The following is an 18,433-nucleotide window of genomic DNA, read 5'->3' as shown; positions in this document are numbered from 1 at the left end:
TACATAAACTAAAGCAAGGAAAATGGCCCAACTATTGGGATAAGAGTAACTAAAATCAGCACCTTGCTTCTTCAATTTAAGGTGCTATCATAACTCTGATCATGAATTCCCTCACCTTACTATTATCTTAAGTGAATCTCTCTGAGTTGAGAAATGGCTAATATTAAGTAAACTTGATTGTTTAGAATAATAGCTACCAATTATTGAGTGCCTTATAGTTAGAACTTTATGTAAGTTAGTTCAGGTTTGTTTTTGTTTTTTAATCTTCACCCAAGGATACTTCCATTGATTTTTAAAGAGAAAGACAGAGAGAAATATTGATGTGAGAGAAAGACATTGATTGGCATCCCAACCAGGGCTCAGGCCAGAGAGAATCTTTCAACTAAGGTATGTGCCTTTGACAGGAATCAAAACTGGGACCCTTCAGTCCGCAGGCCAACGCTCTATCCATTGAGCCAAACTGGGTAGGGCTAAGTTAGTTCAGTTTATCCTCACTACAACCATGTAAGGTAGGCATTAATATCCTTGTTTTACAGATGAAGGAACTGAGCTTGCCCAGGTTCACCGTTAGTGACAGAACTTGGATTCTAGGTGCTACTAGACTCCAAAACTCAAACTCTCTGATGGAGGGAGTGGGTAACTTCATTGTTTGGCTTTGGAATACAATGTAGGAGTTACACAATTTTGGAATATAGTCTAAAACGCTCCTTGTCTGGAGAGCTAGATGGTGAAAGGCCCAAGAGTGAGCAGAAGTGCAAGAGGAAGCCAGCTTGGAGCTAACATTCACCATGACAAAACTATAACCTAAAATACAGTTAATCAGCTGGGAAAGGTGTCAGGGCAATTTTGCTGAAACAACTGGGCCTTGACAATAGATGGAAAGCAAGGCACTTCTATCTAGCTAGTTAACAGAAAACTATAGAGAAATCGTTGCCCAGACTGGGTGGCTCATTTGGTTGGGTGTTGTTCAGGGCACTAAAGGGTTGCTGGTTCGATTCCATGTCAGGGGACATACCCAGGTTTCCGGCTCAATCCCCGGTGGGGGGTGTGTAGGAGGCAGCCAATCCAATCCGATGTTTCACTCTTCTCTCTATCTCTCTCTTTCCCCCCATCCCCACCCTCCCTTCCATTCTCTCTTTAAAAATCAATTTAAAAATTCTTAAAAAAAAAAAAAGATTGCAGGTTCAATTCCTGGTCAGGGCACATATCTAGTAATGGATTCAATCCCCGATTGGGGTGTATATGGGAGGCAGCTGATCGACGTTCCCCCTCCCCACCACCACCACCACCTCTTCCTCTCTCTCTCAAATTAATAAAAAAGCATATCCTTGAGTGAGGATTTTTTTTTTAAGTAGCAGTTACAAGGCAATGTCAAAAGGGGGAAATGTTTGGTGTTTGCCAGAAGCAAAATGGAGAGAAAGGTTTCTGGTTAGGAAGTCGAGGGCAGGACTGAACCAGGTATCAATTTTCAGTGAATGGGTGGAATGATCAGGAGGTAAGCAGATGACAGTGAGGAAGTAGAACTGGGTATACAGCAAGCCTTTTCACACAAAATGGGGGAATGTGGAAGCAACCCTGGAGATAAAGAAATTCCTTCAGGTATGTGGTCTGTTTCCAGGGTTATTTTCCATATTAGTTTAAACTATCTTTTTGGAACTACCCCACTTTATGAACAAATGGTATTCACTATCTACAATTGTCTCTTTCTATATATTTTTAAAATTAATTTTTAAAACATTTTTCTTTTTACTATAGAATATGTGCTCTTCACAAAAATTCCAGGTAGAGAAGCATAAAGATGCAAAACAAAAATCATTCTTATTTCTATCACTCAGCAGAAACAACTATTAACATTTTAACCACATCTTTTTATTATTTTCCTTCATGGTTGAGATTATACTATATATATGACTTTATATTGTTTTATGCAATTAAAATTAGATCACAAGCATTTGCTCATGCCATTTTATCAATGTGCCAAAAGGTTAATCAGATCAGTTAATTTTTTTAATATATCTTTATTGATTTCAGAGAGGAATGGAGAGGGAAAGAGAGATAGAAATATCAATGATGAGAGAGAATCATTGATTGGCTGCCTCCTGCATGTCCCCCACTGGGGATCAAGCCCACAACCCAGGCATGTGCCCTTGACTGGAATCGAACCTGGGACCCTTAAGTACACAGGCTGACGCTCTATCCACTGAGCCAAACCAGTTAGGGCTAGATCAGTTAATTTAAGTGAAGAAGTTACATACAGGGAGGGGCAGAAGTAGGTTTACAGTGTGAGTATGTGAAGCACAGTTTATTCTTATATTACTGTTATTATGAACAACTGTAAACCTACTTTTGCCCCACCCTGTATGGGTATTCACTGTAGTCCTTAAAAAAAAATTTTTTTTAAAATTGATTTCAGAGAGGAAAAGAGAGGGAGAAAGAAAAACATGATGAGACAGAATCACTGATTGACTGCCTCCTGTACTGGGATTGAGCCAGCAACCCAGGCACATGCCCTTGGCTGGAATCGAACCTGGGACTCTCCAATCCACAGGGCGATGCTCTATCCACTGAGCCAAACTGGCTAGAACTGGCTAGGGCTCATTGTAATCCTTCAACTTTTCTATAGGTTTGAAATTTTTTTTTTTTTAATTAAGAAGTTACAGATGAGAAGGGAACTAACCTTGAAGAAAAAGCAAAGGAATGACAACACAAAATTCAGGGTACTAGCTGGGTAGGGGCAGGAGAGGAATGTGGAATATGGAAGATCATCTGAGGCTCTAAAGATCTTACTACTGTTATGTTTATTAAACCAGATGATGGATACATGTGTTCATTTTAATATTCGTGGTTGATGTATGCTATACACACACACACACACACACACACACACACACTAGAGGCCCAGTGCACAAATTCATGCATGGGTGGGGTCCCTCTGGGTGGCCTGCAGGGATCGGGCTGAAACCCGCAGTCCAACGCCACCTGCAGCTCCTACCTGCCACTCTCGCTCCTGCTCATTCTGGCCCCACTGTGCCTGCTGCAAGCTCACACCCAATCAGTCCCGATCAGGAGAGGCTCAAGATGCCACAGCAGCGCTTGCTTGCTTGCCGGCCATGAGCCCTGCCTCTGGTGCCCTCTCAAGGGGAGTGGCCTGTGGGATTGAGCTGAAACCGGCTCTCTAACAACCCTCAAGGGGTCCTGGATTGCGAGAGGGCACAGGCCAGGATGAGGGACCCCACCAGTGCACATGCACGATCAGGCTGGGGATGGATTACAGGAGGGCTCCAGGGCATGTCTGGCCCATCTCACTCAGTCCTGATTGGCTGGACCCCAGCAGCAAGCTAACCTACCAGTTGGAGCATCTGCCCCCTGGTGATCAGTGCACATTATAGCAAGCGGTTGAGCAGCCTTAGCATATCATTAGCATATTATGCTTTGATTGGTTGTTCAGTTGTTCTGCCGTTTGGTCTATTTGCATATTACCCTTTTATTATATAGGATATTATTTGAACCTATGAAACAGTCCCCAATAGGTTTTTAGTTAAAAACCTCCATGAGCAATATTTTAATAGTTTCTTCATAACTTTCATTGCTATGTAACTTCCTCACCCAAACTAGCTGATAAATATACTTTTCTCAGTTTGCAGTCTTCCTTTTTTAATTGAGATACAATTCATACACCATAAAATTCACTACTTTAAAGTGTACAATTCAGGAGCTTTTAGTATATTTACAAGGTTGTGCAGCTATCACCAATACTTAATTCCAGAATATTTCATCACTGCAAAAAGAAATCCCATACCCATTAGCAGTCATTCCCCATTCTCCTCTCCCCCCATCCCCTGACAACCAATTATCTATTTTCTATCTCTGTAAATTTATTCTGGACCTTTCATATAAATGGAATCATACAATATGTGTTCTTTTGTGTCTGGCTTCTTTGACTTAGCATGATGTTTGCAAGGTTCATCCATGTTGTAGCATAATGTTAGTACTTCATTCTTTTTATGGTTGAATTGTATGGACATACTATATTTTTGTTTATTCCTTAGTTGATGGACATTTGGGTTGTTTTCACTTTTGGATTATTATGAATAATGCGCCTATGAAGATTCATATACAAGTTTTTGAGTATGTTTCAATTCTCTTGGGCCTAGGACTGAAATTATTTGGTCATATGGAACTCTATATTTAACTTTTGAGGAACTGTCAGTTGGTACTCTTCTTTTTTTTAAAATATATTTTATTGATTTTTTACAGAGAGGAAGGAAGACAGATAGAGAGTTAGAAACACTGATGAGAGAGAAACATCAATCAGCTGCCTCCTGCATACCTCCTACTGGGGATGTGCCCACAACCAAGGTACATGCCCTTGACTGGAATCGAACCTGGGACCCTTCAGTCTGCAGGCCGACGCTCTATCCACTGAGCCAAACTGGTTATGGCAATTGTTGGTACTCTTCTTAACCTCCATGAAGCATCTAGCATCAATTATTATACTTCCCTCTGGAACTGTCTTCTTGCTTTACCACAATAACACAAGCTGGTGTACCTACACTTTAACAATTTCCATATTTTTCTTTGGCTTCTCTTCTCTCCCCTTCATTCTTCAAAGTTCCTCCATGGTTCTGGCCTCTACTCGTCACTTAATATACTAGCAATCCTTATCCCTTAAAGAGGTACCAACACCTACTATAATTTTCTTTCATAAACTTACCGCTCTAGTCAGATGAGGTCCACATACTACTTGCTAAGTACTTTCTTACTCAATCCAGACTGTCCTTCTTCCTCCTCTCTGCTATATAAATCTTATTTATCTTTTGCGGCCTACTTCAAATACAGTGGGGCCTTGACTTACGAGTTTAATTCGTTCCGAGACTGAGCTTGTTAAGGAGCTCGTTAACTCAAATTACTCTATCAACTCAATGCAAAAAATTGGCTGAGAGACAGCTGGTATCTCAAAAAACTCGTTAGTCGGGACACTCGTAAGTCAAGGCCCCACTGTACAAGTGCATATGAAAATTCTTCACTTGTTCCCCTTCCTCCTACAAGATTTTTCTTCTCTGCATGCTCAGATTTTACAGCCCACAGCAATAATCACTACCACGTATTGTTTAACTTTCTGTGTGTTTATATGTCTGATCTCAAAAAGTGTCTCTCCTCTTTCCACCTAGCTAATCCTTTGGTCACTAAAAAATTGTATAGAAGTATAAAAAGTCATCATCTTTCTCTTGCTCTATAAAATCGTGAAAATATATTGTTAAATATATAAGCATGTGTATATATAAATATTATATACTTATTACACATAAATACAGTGTATTACACATTTACTCTGTATAAAAATATATATAAGAAATATATATTCTCAGAACAAAGAACAGACCTTACCACGGAAGGACAGGTGGCAACCTTACTTAGCTATTTTGGGAACCACTGGCTTAGATGACTTTCCATCTCTAATTCCATGATATCCTCAGCATTTACATGCCTTTTCATTATTTAAAAAGACAACTAGGAATCTCTTTAACACCTCCTTGCATAGAAAATAGTAGATTGCAAAGTGCTTTTTCAGTTCTTCTATCTGCTTTGTTGCACGAGTTCATGTCTGTGCTCTATTAATCATTCTCATTGGTTCCCTACATCAAGATTTTAGCCTGGGCCCTGATTGGTTTGGCTCAGTGGATAGAGTGTCGGTCTGTGGACTAAAGGGTCCCAGGTTCGATTCCGGTCAAGGGTATGTACCTTGGTTGCCGGCACATCCCCATTAGGGGGTGTGCAGGAGGCAGCTGATTAATGTTTCTAACTATTCCTCTCCCTTCCTCTCTGTAAAAAAAAAATCAATAAAATATCTATTTTTATTTTTTAAAATTAAATCTTTATTGTTCAGATTATTACATCGGTTCCTCTTTTTTCCCACCATAACTCCCCTCCACCCAGTTCCCACCCCACCCTCCGCTCTCACTCCCCACCCACTGCCCTCATCCATAGGTGCACGATTATTGTCCAATCTCTTCCCGTACCCCCCAAACCCCTTCCCCCTCATCCCCAAGAATAGTCAGTCCATTCCCTTTCTATGTCCCTGATTCTATTACAATCAAAAGATTTTAGCCTGGGTCCATAGACTTCAGAGTATTCACGACACCATGAAAACATAGGTGATATTTTGTATATTTACTGGTTTTCTGGGGGAAGGGTTTATAACTTTCTATGATCCAGAAAAGGTTAGAAACTATTGCTCTGTATAAGTTTCTTGCTTTTGCTTTATATAAATAATTTTATTATTGGCTTTGAAGTCCTTTACAATGTTTTCCTTTGTGAGGGGGCATCTAATTTCTGGTTTGCATTTGACAATTGTATGCCTCAGTTCCTTGTTCTCACTATAATGGTCTTCTCATTAAAACAAAAAACTTTTGCCCTAGCTGGTTTGGCTCAGTGGATAGAGCGTCAGCCTAGGAACTGCAGGGTCCCAGGTTTGATTCCGGTCAATGGCACATCCTGGGTTGCAGGCTCAGTCCCCAGTAGGGGGGCGTGCAGGAGGCAGCCAAACAATGATTCTCTCTCATCATTGATGTTTCTATCTCTCTATCCCTCTCCCTTCCTCTCTAAAATCAATAAAAACATATTTTTAAAAAAATAACTTTCTTCTCTACCAATCAGTTATATAGTATTTTAATTCTTCTCATTTTTTCAAGTACAGGAAGATAGCAAAAGGCACATAGTGGGACCCACATTGAAAATGACAGGGAGGGAGACAAGCAGCTGGAGAAGGCGAGACACATAGACACAGATAAAGGGCCTAAGGACAGACAGGATAGACAGGTCAAAGAAATATAGAGGAACCTGGAAACACAGAGAGACACGAGAACGGAGCAGATAGCGAAGGATGGCAGAAAAAAACACAGGTTGGCAAGGAAAGAAAGGAGCTGACTGACAGGCAGGCAAGATCACCAAGAGGAGCAGAAACAGAAAAACAGAAAGGAGTAGAGAGAAAGAAGGCAGGCAGAGAAAGGAAAAAACAATAAGGAAAGAAAGAAGACATGACGGTATCTTATACTACCCAGTGCTTTAAAATTTAAAAAGTGCTATCACATACGTGTATTATTGCAGACAGACAGGGAGAATCCAGCAGACAGATGGGGTGATGGAGGGATAGAGGTCAATCAGACAGAAGAGAGGGAAGGTAGCCAATCAGAAAGAGAGGCTAGAATGGAGCCCAAGACAGATAGTTAAGCGGAGAGACAGAACTAAGGAAAGAGAAGTGAGAGAGGGAAAGACAGGCGAGAGACACAGAGATGGAGGCTAAAACCGTTCAATTCAGGAATACGGGCAGTAAAAAGCAGAAATGAAAGAATAGAGCATTGTATATGAAAGTTTTATCATCACCTTTCTGAAGAGACTTGGATAGAGGCTATATCTTTGTTTCTCCCAACGAGTTATAATACCTCCAAGATGGCATGTGAGAGGAGTCAAAGGAAGGATGAAAAGGGAGAAAAGCTTTAGTAAAAAGCAAAGTTTTTAGACTAGGAGGAAGAAAAACTTCTTGGGCAGGCCTAGATGAACAGTCAAAGAGTGCTGCTAAACCTAAAAGGATCTAGATCCATATACTTTTACAAGAATTAATATAGATGTGGAAAAGGTAGAGCGGGCCTGTATCTACTCTGTGTAGATGTAAGCTCAGCTTACAAACTGTCTGTACTTATTAAATTGTACCCACATTTGTATGGTATTTTTCAGTACTACCAGTGCTTTTCTCAATTAATATATACTTCAGTGATGAAAAGACCAGCAGGGGTGGGCTGTCACCAAGACAACTTATTATGTAGAGTAGAACAGGAGATGAGAGCAAGCCCTTCCTAAGAGCTCCTCAGGTACTGGTAATAAAAGCACGTAACTAGCAACCAGTCAATAAAAAAGACAAATGCCACCCGGCTGGCGTGGCTCAGGAGTTGAGCATCAACCTATGAACCAGGAGGTTATGGTTTGATTCCTAGTCAGGGCACATGCCCAGGTTGCGGGCTCAATCCCCAGCCAATCAAAGATTCTCTGTCATCACTGATGTTTCTATCTCTCCCTCCCTCTCCCTTCCTCTCTGAAATCAATTAAAATACATTTTTTTAAAAGACAAGTGTCATAAAGTAGAATAAAAAAGACAAGAGGCAAGAGATGGTAAGCCCAGTGAAATAGGAAGCAGTCCTGACAGACTAGAAGAGGAAGAAGCATTCAGCAGAACTAGGAGAGAAGCAGGAAAAAGTGCAGCAAAAAGCAAGTAGACATATATATGTAGACTCTTTTCTGGAACAATATCCAAGAAATATGAAGTAGTGACCAACTCTGAGGGAAGAACTAAGGACGGGGGAATGGCAAGAGAGGCTTACTCTTCACAGGACATTTTTAGTACTTAAAACATTTTATACCATGTGTATGTACTGTCTATTTAAAAGTTGATTAAAAAAATAAGAAGAAAAAGGAAAGCAAGCCAAGATGTGGACAACAGAGCCAGCACAATGGCAGGAAGACAAGGAAAGACTGGGAAAATGGCAAAAAGACTGAGGCAGGCTGACTGTCTGAGGAACTAGAAAGACAAAAAGAAAAAGAGACAAATGAAATGGAAGTAATCAATGAGAGAAGGCAAGGGATATGGCAAGAAGGCAGATAAGACTTTGGAGTAATGGGTTCACTGAGAGGTTTGGGGTAGAGAGCCCATCACCATTGATGGGATGTTGAGATAGAGGAAGCCAAGGGAGAAACAGCTGATAAGCAGATAAACTAAAAAGATACAAGCATTGCCCTAGCCAGTTGGGCTCAGTGGACAGAGCATCAGCCTGTGGACCGAAGGGTCCCAGGTTAGATTCTGGTCAAGGGCACATGCCCAGGTTGCAGGCCTGATCCTGAGTAGGGGGCATGCAAGAGGCAACTGATCAATGATTCCCTCTCATCATTGATGTTTCTATCTCTCCCTCTCCCTTCCTCTCTGAAATCAATTAAAATATATTAACAAAAAAAAGATACAAACGTTAAACAGTGGGATAGCAGCAAGCAAGAAGGCAAGAAGACAGACATAAAGGGAGACCAAAAAATCATGAACTTAACAGGCATAAACAAAAGGAGGAACAAGTCGAAGGGTAAGATTGAGACGAACCAATACAGGGAACCATGGCAAGGCCTGGAAGGTAGACAAACCAAGACTGAAAAAGTGATAGAGACAGGCAGGCGGGGAGACAGATGGCTAAAGAGAAAGTGGTGGGCAAACAGCCAGAGAAGCAGACAGACAACCAGGGAGAGAAATAGGCTGGCAGCCAGTCAGGGAGGAGCAGACCGGCAGGCAGGCAGACAGACACCATAATAGGAGTAAGCAGGTAGAGAGACAGGCGGAAACAAGGATAGAAGAAGAAAAATCAAGAAGTCAGTAGGGAGAGAAGAGAGCAGGAGAAGCAGGCAGGAAGAGGGAGAGATGGAGAAGAGGAAGAATCAGGCAAATTAACAGATCTGTATGCAAAGCACACTCGTGAGAATGATGAATGTTTGTACAGGGATGCACGCAGCCACCTTTGGCCACCCACACCTGCAGCTCATGGCACATGTGGCCTGATCCCCAGGCAGAAAGAGGCACTCAGCACAGAGGGAGAGGGCGCAGAGGCAGAGACTGTGGTGCACATGATGTGTAGGGCTGTCAACAGACACATGAGGACACTCTTCCCAGACACACACAGAGGGGCCAGAGAGGGGGGAGTCAGGCAGACAGACATGAGGAAGAGGCACATGCAGTCAGATCCTGGAAGACAGAAGTAAACAGAATGAAGACAGACACGGATAGTTGTTTAGAGGTATAGGACCCGAGGGTCAAAGGGATGAGTGAAAAATAAAGTCTTAGTGAAAAATAAAGACAGATCCCAAGAAGCCCATATACAGAAAAAAGGAAATACTCAGACGGACTAGGAGGAAGAGAGACTAAGAGGACACAATATGATCAAATGGAAGAGGGATAAGAGTTAGACTCACAGGAATGATATGGGAGCAGAGGCAAGATAATCCCAAAGGCCAGCTTAAGAAAAAGATGGAAATCAATGCTCAATAAAGTACATTAGTGTGTGTGGGGGGGGGGGGGGGCCAGCGTGATACATGAATAAAGAACATTTTTAGCCTCTTAAGCAAAAATCTGCAATGCTCCTTGTCACTAAATACGTTGTGGTTGCTGCCTACTACCCCTCTCTCTGAAGGTGCCCCTGAACTGCAGAGGTTGCTGGGTGCTGGCACCCACACTTAAGATACAGGGAAATAACCCAGAAGAGAATGATTCCACAGACATAGGATGGGAAGCAAAGGGCAAAATGAGATGAAAAGAATAAGAGGAAACTAGAGCAAGAAAAGGATGGTAAGAACAAAAAAGCGTAGAACCGAGCTGTTTGCCCTTTCTTTGCTAGCATTGCTCAGCTGGCAAATTTTATTTTACGACTTCTTCGATCAAGTCTCTGGGTGAGAAAGCTACTTTTTGACTCCTTTTCAATCTTCCATTTGATTCCTGGTACCATTTTAAAGACAAACACTGGGTACAGTTGACAATCAAGGGTCAGAATCAGATGAAAATGGGAGTGTAATCCCCTACCTCTTTTTTTTTTTCTCAGTTCCAGTTACTTTTCTCTGCCATGGTACCTCAGTTTCTTCCACTTTATCAGTGTTGGAGATCATGGAAGAAGGGAAATATACTGAAATAGGAGAAAAGAGAAAGTCATTTCACAATCTTCAGACTCGATTATTTTCCCTTTATTCTAAAAATCTGTTCCATTTACCCCTAAATTAATTTCCTAAGTGAGATGATTTTTATATTCAAGCAATTGGGGAAGGGACGGGCAAGGTAACGGAGAAGAGTGAAGGTAAAATATACAACAATAATATTAATCCCTGCAAAGGCTGGGCAAAGGGGAGAATCAAACATGGACTCCTTTAAAAAAAAAAGAAAAAACACCTCAATCATTGTATCTCTTCATATCTCTCCCCCCAAAGTCACTAGGATTTCTACCACTTTTTAAAAGAAAGAAAAATCCCGTATCCCTTCTCGCTGAAAAGATAGGTACACAATTAAGCGCGTTTCGACTTCCATGAGGTGTGTAGAAACAGTTATATATAAACATATATTTCATCTTTTTCCTTTTCAATGCCTGAAGGGGAAGAAAAAAAAAAAAAAAAACAACCCTTCACATCAAACCACTCCCTTCTGAAGTATTCAGGGAAGAAAAAAAAGCGCTTTTCTTTAGAGAAGGGAGGTGGGGAGGAAGGGACTAGTGAAGAAAAGAAAAAGAATTACGCGTAGTTGGACTAGTATCTAACTAGTTAACCTTTAACAATTTATGCTGATGTCAGACTGAGCATGAGTACTGATTAGTGCCCCCCCAGATCTGCTTATGGGGGCGCCGGCCCAGCAGCCATTTTTGTTTTATGCAGAAACCCTGCCTCCCCCCCCCTGCGCCTCCCTCACACTCACTCAGGACACGGAAACCTCTATTAATCTGTGCACTAATCAGTTATGGAAAAGGGGAGAAATTGGTGGGTTTCTGGGCAGGAGCCCGGGGTGGGGGTGTGACAGGGAGGAGGCCGGGCCGGGGTGAACATGAAATATTAAGCCAGCCATTTTGTTTGAAAAGGGGATTTTCCCCCCTCTCCCTGTCTTCGCGGAGGGGGTGGCGGTGCTGCAGGGGGGGTTGTTTTAAAAATAATTTCCAGGCGGCCATCTTAGTGCCTCAGCTCTGAGAAATATCTCTGAGCGCCCCCCTCAGAATTTAAATATATTTAAAGTAACGGGGAGGGGGGCAGAGGGAAGTCGAAAACTTTTATATATATATATATAATTTTTTTTTCTTTTAATCCTCCTTTCTTGTTCTCTTGGAAGGAGAGAAGAAAAAAAAGTCTCTCTTCAATTTTTTCCAAGAACCCATTTTTGGGTGGTTCGGCCCCCTCCTCAGCCGGCGGCCCCGCGGGCGGGAGCTCTGGGGGGGGGCGCCCCGCGGGCCTGGGGGGCCGGGGAGGCTGAGGAGGAGGAGGCCGCCGCCAGGAGGAGGAGGAGGAGGAGGAGGAGGAGGAGGAGGGGGAGGAGGGGGAGGCGGGGGTGGTGGTAGCGGTGGGGGAGGCGGGCGGGCGGTGGGTGGGGGGGTGGTGGGGGGGCCAGAGCCACAGGATGGCTTCCCCTCTGAGGGACGAGGAGGAGGAGGAGGAGGAGATGGTGGTGTCGGAGGAGGAAGAAGAGGAGGAAGATGAGGGTGACGAAGAGGAGGAGGAGGTGGAGGCGGCCGACGAAGACGACGAGGACGACGACGAGGGGATCCTCGGGCGCGGGCCGGGCCACGACCGGGGCCGCGACCGCGACCGCCACAGCCCCCCCGCCTGCCACCTCTTCCCGCCGCCGCCGCCGCCCCCGCCGCCCCCGCCGCCAGGTAAGCGGCCGCCGACTCACCCCCGCCCCGGCCCGAGGGGGCCGCCGGCGCGCGAGGCCGGGCTGGGGCGACGCACCCACCGCGCGGCCGAACCGAGGCGAATCCGGGGCGCGGAACGCCGTCTCGGGCCCGGGGCCCCGCGGCGGTCCGAGCGGTCCGGGCGGCGGCGGCGGCCGCGGGGCCAGGCCTCCTCCCCTCCCCGCCGCCCCCCGCCCCCGCCGCCGCCGCCGCCCGGGCTGGAGAGCGCTGGGCGCGAGCTGCGCGCGCGGACCGGGCCACTCGGTCGCGGCTTCGGGGGAGGAGGAGGAGGAGGTTTTTTTTTCCCTCGGCGGGGAGGGGGCAGGCAGGAAACGGCCGCGGCGAAGCCCGGGCCCCCTCCCTGGCCGCGCGAGGGACCGCGGAGACCCGGCGGCCGGCCGGCGGCGGGGGAGGGGCGCGTGGGGGAGGGGCGGCCGCGGGCACCCCGCGGGCTCCGGCCCGGGTGGGGTCGGCCGGCGGTGAAGTGGGGTGTCCGCGTGTGGAGCGGCTGCGGCCCTCCCCCTCCCCCCGCAGGAGTCGCGGAGGCGGCGGGGGGGCGGTGTCCGTGGGACCCCCACCTGCCGGGACCTCAGTGTCCGCCGGCTCGGGGCTGCGGGGGGAGGGTCGCGTGCCTGTCTGTGGGCCGCCGAGGACCGGGCAGGTGGCGGCACCCTCCACGCAGACCACTTCCGGGAACCCCGCAGGGAGAGCGGGCACTTCGAATGGGGGGGCAAGGGTCTGGGGGCCCAGATGCCCCAAAGTCCACCTCCGGCGCTCGGGGCTCTTTTGTGTCAAGTGCGCACCCGCCCCCCCCCCCCCCCCCCCCCCGCCCCTGTCAGTCCGGGTGGCCAAGCTGCCCGACCAGGAGCCTCACGTGGCTGCCACTCACTGTCACTCTGGCCGGAACCACCAGCGCCCCGACCAGGTCGGGGCGAGTGAACTGCCCACCCGGCGGCCCGGCGGCCCGGCCGGCACTCGGCCCCTCCCCAGGGACGACCGGGCGCCCGCCTCCTGGCCCTTCCTCCCCCTGCGGAGGGGACACCCTGCTCGCCCCGGGCCGACGACGGCCCCGCGCAGACCCCTCTCCCGGGAGTTCTCTCTCGTCTTCGAGGCGAGCATCCTTAGGCTCCACACCCTCCGCTTGGGCAGTGAAAAGGGGAGACCCACGCCCCCGAGCCTCTGGGCGCCATGCAGCACCAATGCACCAAACTTCACCACGTCCAGCAGCGTGCTCTTTGTAAACCGGTCCTATAGATCTGCGGCGCCCGTGGCAGGCGTCCTGAGGGGAGAGTAGGTGCTTCTATTAGGAGGGCAGGGGGCTGCGTGTCGGGTGAAACGGGATAAAGCCCTCTCCACCACCGCCAGGCTTCTCTGAAAGGGGAAAAGTTTTTAGAAAGTTGGCCCCGCGAGCCCATTGATTTGCTGCAGGGAAAAGGAATCAAGAGCTGGGGAGGGAAGGCGCCAGGAAAACAGCCCAAGGGGCTAAAAGCGAGGGAAAGGAAGATGTCGGTCCCGATGGGGGATTGGCAGCTGTCACCCATTCGCATTTCCAACTTGGGATGTGCGATCGGGGGTTTTGATCGGGATTTAGGTTTGTGAGCGGAGCAGGGTCTGAGGGGGAGATGGGTCTTTGTGTCAGTGCTCCCTCCCCTTTCCCTCTCTGCGTTCTGAATAGACCAGAAGAAACGTCAGATGTTTTTAAAATTCTTTATTTGAATTGAAAACCCACCTCCTCTGTCTCCCAGGGCAATTTTTATCTCCCTTTCAGCCCTCCAAGTCTAATCAGTGACCTTAGATGACTTTCTGGGGTAAAACTTTGGGAAAATATTTTTAGTCTGCTCATTATTTCTGTCTAAGTGTGGGCTAAATCACCCTTCTTTAAGGAAATTTGCTCAGGCTGCCCTCCCTCAGCCTTTTCTAAGTGCGCATTAGAGGTTTCTATTGTTTTTCCTTCTGACTGCTTTGATTCTCACCATTTTGTCTTACATTTTTCCCCAAGACCAATTTTATCCCTTCCCCCCTCTCCAGTCTCCTTACATTGTTGAACGTTTAAAATAATAGCACTCGTATTGATGGGGGAAGGGAGCAGGAAGCCCAAAACTCATTTCTTCTCCCTCCCCCTTCTGGCAAGTCTAGAGAAATAATATAACATAATATATAGATGTGATTCCTGGGGGTGGGGGTGGGGAATGATTGTGGGTGGTGCGGAAAATTCTGGTAGTTTCTTTGCAAAAGGTCTGAAGATACAAACCCACCCCCTGCGTGCAATACGCATGTGCAGCAGACCTATTATGGTGGTTCGTTGTGGGGGAGGGAAGGGAATTTGAGAAAAAAATAAATATATGTGTGAGAGATTGATGGTGAGATTAGAAGAGGGGCGGGCGGGAGGCGCGGCTTGCAGCGAGGCTCCTCCCGCTTTCGGGGCCGCCAGGCTCCGCCCGACGCTCCCCGCCCTTCGCCCTCGCCGTCTTCCCGCGATCCGCCGGCTGTGGGAGAGTCTGGGCTCCAGGCCAGCTTTGAGTGGCTGGTGAGACCGAGGTTGGGGTTTAGATTTGCCTCACTGCCCTCCCTTTCCTCTCCTCTCCTTTCCTAGCCACGCTGCTACCTAGCCTCCCCCCACCACCGTCTCTTCCGAAGTCCGGAAACCTGCCGGGGTGGGGATTGGACTCAGGGCGGCGAGGTCCCAGGGCCGGGCCCCACCCCCAGCTGGTGGCGACCCAGGCGGCTTCCCTGGTCCTGAGCCAGTTGGCCGGCTCTTGCCACTCTCCCCGCAGCCCCGTTTCCATGTTCCTATTAATCTCCGTCCCCGGGGTTAGGGAGAGCTGACTGCTGAGGCCTGGCGTCCTACTGACTTCCTATTTCCTATTACAATTTTCACTCTGCCCCCCTCCCCCATTCCCGGGAGGGTGGGGAGCTTTCTGCAGACCCCTCCCCCCCATTCCTAGGGTGTCTTCCTGCAGGAGAGGACACGGGATCCAGGAGTTAGGAAGAACAGAATTGAAGGGATTCTTAGGCCATGGAAACGGAGGCCTCCAGTGTTAATTGTGGCTAATTTTCCCTTGGCTGCTGTGGGAGGAAGGATTGTGTGTCCTGGAGCAAGGGGCTGGGCCAAGCGCTGGTTCTCTCCAGCACAGCCACAGCCACAGCCACCTCTGCCTGACAAGACAGGTCTGGCTGGTTAGTCTAATGCTTGCTGTGGGAGCGAAGCCAATCAGGGCTCCATGTCTGTGTGGCATCTGTGTCTTCCTCTGCTTGGGGTAACTCTGTCTCCTAAGCCTCCACAGACTGGCAGGGGTCATGGGGAGTGGGGTAGGGGGGAAATCAAGGAAGAACCAGCCCCGGCCTCTCTGACAGACATTTGGAGAGAAAGTTAGGGGCCCAGTAGCCCTGCTGAAAGCAGGTACAGGCTATCCTCGATGTGTGCTTATGAGTGTATGCTTGTGCATGTGATAATATAGATGCAGGGTGTTGTCTGTGCCTATATCTTTGTCTGGGTCTCCCATACTGTTTATTTATGAATGGTCAGGATATCTGGAACTAAATTTAGAAATGAAGGGTTAGACTAAGGGACAAAGAATAGGGCCCTAGAGTTCCCAAAGGGAGCAGGGATATAGAAATAGATTTGAAGGCAGATTCCAGGCTGCTTAGGAGGAGAAGGAATCCTACATAATAAAAGCCTAATATGTTAAGTGTCCGGTCGTCTGGTCAGCCGTTCAATCAGAGCATAATATGCTAATGATATGCTAAGGCAGTTATGATGTGCACTGACCACTATGGGGCTCTGACTGGTAAGTTAGCTTGCTGCTGGGGTCTGGCCAATTGGGACTGAGCGAGAGGGGCCGGACACGCCCTGGAACCCTCCCGTGGCCCCTCCCTGGCTGGCCAACCTCCTCCATCCCTCCGTGGCCCCAGTCATGCACTAGTGGGGTCCCTCAGCCTGGCCTGCACCCTCTCATGATCCAGGACCCTTCAGGGGATGTCAGAGAGCCGGTTTCGGCCCGATCCCTCAGGCCAGGCCAAGGGACCCCACTGGTGCACAAATTTGTGCACCAGGCCTCTAGTCTATATATATATATATATATATATGGCTAATATGCAAAGTGTCCCCTTGGGAGTTCCACCAGGAGTTCGATTGCTAGCTATAACTTGTGCTGACCACCAGGGGGCGGTGCAGAACGAAGGAAGGCCCCGACCAGCAGCCGGGGAAGGGAGGCCCCAGCGGGCAGCCAGAAGGCCCCGACCAGCCCTGATTGCTGGCCAAGCCTAGGGACCATACCCGTGCATGAATTTCGTACACTGGGCCTCTAGTATTTAGGTAATTGTGGACACTTTCTAATGTAGGGTTAGGGTGTGATGAAGGAGCCAGAAACTATGAACCTGGGGGCCAGAAGTGAAAGTGACCAGCTGATAATTTCTTTTCCTCCAGGGCTGTGTTGGGGTGACAGAAGGCTGGGTGATCATCTGCAGGAATATAGAGGCCTCCGTCTTCACAAAAAGGATGTGAAGGGCCCCAGGGTGTTAGAGTGAGGACCCAGGTGTCCACCTTTGGCTCTCCCTTCTCAGCATCTGGCTTAGGGAGCTGCCAGCTTGTGTCTTCCCACTCCAAGTGCTGGGGTCGGGCCAGGCCAGCAGCTGGGCATGGCTTCCCCAGTTCCTGGGCAGGATGCCAGCTGGCTGAGTGAGGTTCTGGAAGGCAGGAGGAGCCCTGGCGGCGACTGAAAGGACCTGCCACAGTCGGAGCCCATGGCCTAGAGCCTGGTCCCTTGTTAGTGGGAGGGGAGAGAAGGGAGTGGTTTGGCTGCTCTTTCCTTCTGACCCTTGACCTCCCATTCAGAACCAGAGCATCCCAGAGTACTTAAAAGACTCTGTTTGCATCCAGTGAAAAGAGTCAAGGTTCGGAGGAGTTAACGCTGGAGTTCCTAGAGAGTGGGAAGTAGGAACCAAGGAAGTTAGGAAGGGTGAGGTCAAGGGGCTGCATAGACCGGGAACCTAGAAGCTTAGGTTTTTCTGTTATTCTCTGCTCCAAAGATAAGGATGACATCCGACTGCTGCCTTCAGCATTGGGTGTGAAGAAGAGAAAACGAGGACCCAAGAAGCAGAAGGAGAACAAGCCAGGAAAACCCCGAAAACGCAAGAAGCTTGTAAGTGTTAAAGACTTCTGTCTCTACAGTAAGGCTCAGGAGACCCATTCCCAGAGGCCTAAATTGTTTCTGGTCCTGTCTTACCCCGCCTCCATCCCCCCCCCCCCCCCCCCCCCCGCCCTCTCACACACACACCACCAACCTCCCCACACCTCTTGCTGGCCTGTATCTCATGTATCTGGGACCCTAATTTCACTTACTACAAACAGAGAAGAGCCTCGTTTTCTATGTAACTTGCCTTAGCAACAGAGAGAAGCAGTTGAAAGCACAGGCTCAAGAGGTAGACTGCATGAACTTGGAGCCTAGCAGCCCTCTGTCTTCTTGGGCAGTTTATTTAGCTCTCTGTGCCTCAGTTTCCTCATCTGCAGAAACACACGCAACACAAACGTGGATACAAATAGATTAGTTACTGTCTCATAGGATTGTTGTGAAGATTAAAAGAGACAGTATGTATTATGTGCTACGAACAGTTCCTGGCACATGGTAGGGCTGAAGAAATGTTATTTTTATTTCTCTCCCTTAGGACAGTGAAGAGGAATTTGGCTCTGAGCGAGATGAGTACCGGGAGAAGTCGGAGAGTGGAGGCAGTGAATATGGAACTGGACCAGGTCGGAAGCGGAGACGGAAGCACCGAGAAAAAAAGGAGAAGAAGACAAAGCGGCGGAAAAAAGGGGAGGGAGATGGTGGGCCAAAGGTGAGCAGAATTAGGGAGTAAGGGGGAGAAATGAGTAGTAAAGGCAGATGTGAGGAGGGAGAACCCCAAAGGGGGCTATTTGCTAAATGGAGAGGCTATAATGGGGGACAGGGGGAGATTGGGCTGGAGAATGGGAAATGAAGCAGAAAACCCAG

General features: G+C 47.9%; 2 protein-coding genes across 17 annotated transcripts in view; one reads left to right on the top strand and one right to left on the bottom strand.

Moving 5' to 3' along the window:
• The window catches only part of NAA38 (N-alpha-acetyltransferase 38, NatC auxiliary subunit), a 25,555-nt gene extending 12,948 nt beyond the window's left edge, over positions 1 to 12,607 (bottom strand). For 3 of the 5 annotated variants that reach the window (XM_070395083.1, XM_070395082.1, XM_070395088.1), the window contains exons 1-2: positions 12,446 to 12,607; positions 10,604 to 10,703 (exon numbers count right to left, since the gene is read on the bottom strand). The gene's annotated coding sequence lies outside the window, so the exon portion shown is untranslated. The remainder of the gene's footprint in view (positions 1 to 10,603; positions 10,704 to 12,445) is intronic. The other 2 variants (XM_070395086.1, XM_070395085.1) reach the window with 2 other exon arrangements.
• Positions 12,130 to 18,433, top strand: part of CHD3 (chromodomain helicase DNA binding protein 3) — a 27,569-nt gene continuing 21,265 nt past the window's right edge. For 9 of the 12 annotated variants that reach the window (XM_070395068.1, XM_070395067.1, XM_070395065.1 and 6 more), the window contains exons 1-3: positions 12,131 to 12,425; positions 17,472 to 17,584; positions 18,108 to 18,278. In XM_070395068.1, coding sequence (XP_070251169.1) covers positions 12,170 to 12,425; positions 17,472 to 17,584; positions 18,108 to 18,278 — 540 coding nt within the window. In that variant the 5' untranslated portion in view covers positions 12,131 to 12,169. Of the gene's footprint in view, positions 12,426 to 17,471; positions 17,585 to 18,107; positions 18,279 to 18,433 lie in introns of all 12 variants that reach the window. The other 3 variants (XM_070395071.1, XM_070395070.1, XM_070395074.1) reach the window with 2 other exon arrangements.

Source organism: Myotis yumanensis, unplaced genomic scaffold (genome assembly GCF_028538775.1).
Source record: "Myotis yumanensis isolate MYYU_CA2020_CCGP unplaced genomic scaffold, mMyoYum1.0.hap1 SCAF_16, whole genome shotgun sequence".
Classification (NCBI taxonomy): domain Eukaryota; kingdom Metazoa; phylum Chordata; class Mammalia; order Chiroptera; family Vespertilionidae; genus Myotis; species Myotis yumanensis.
This window is presented reverse-complemented; position numbering and strand designations above follow the sequence as displayed.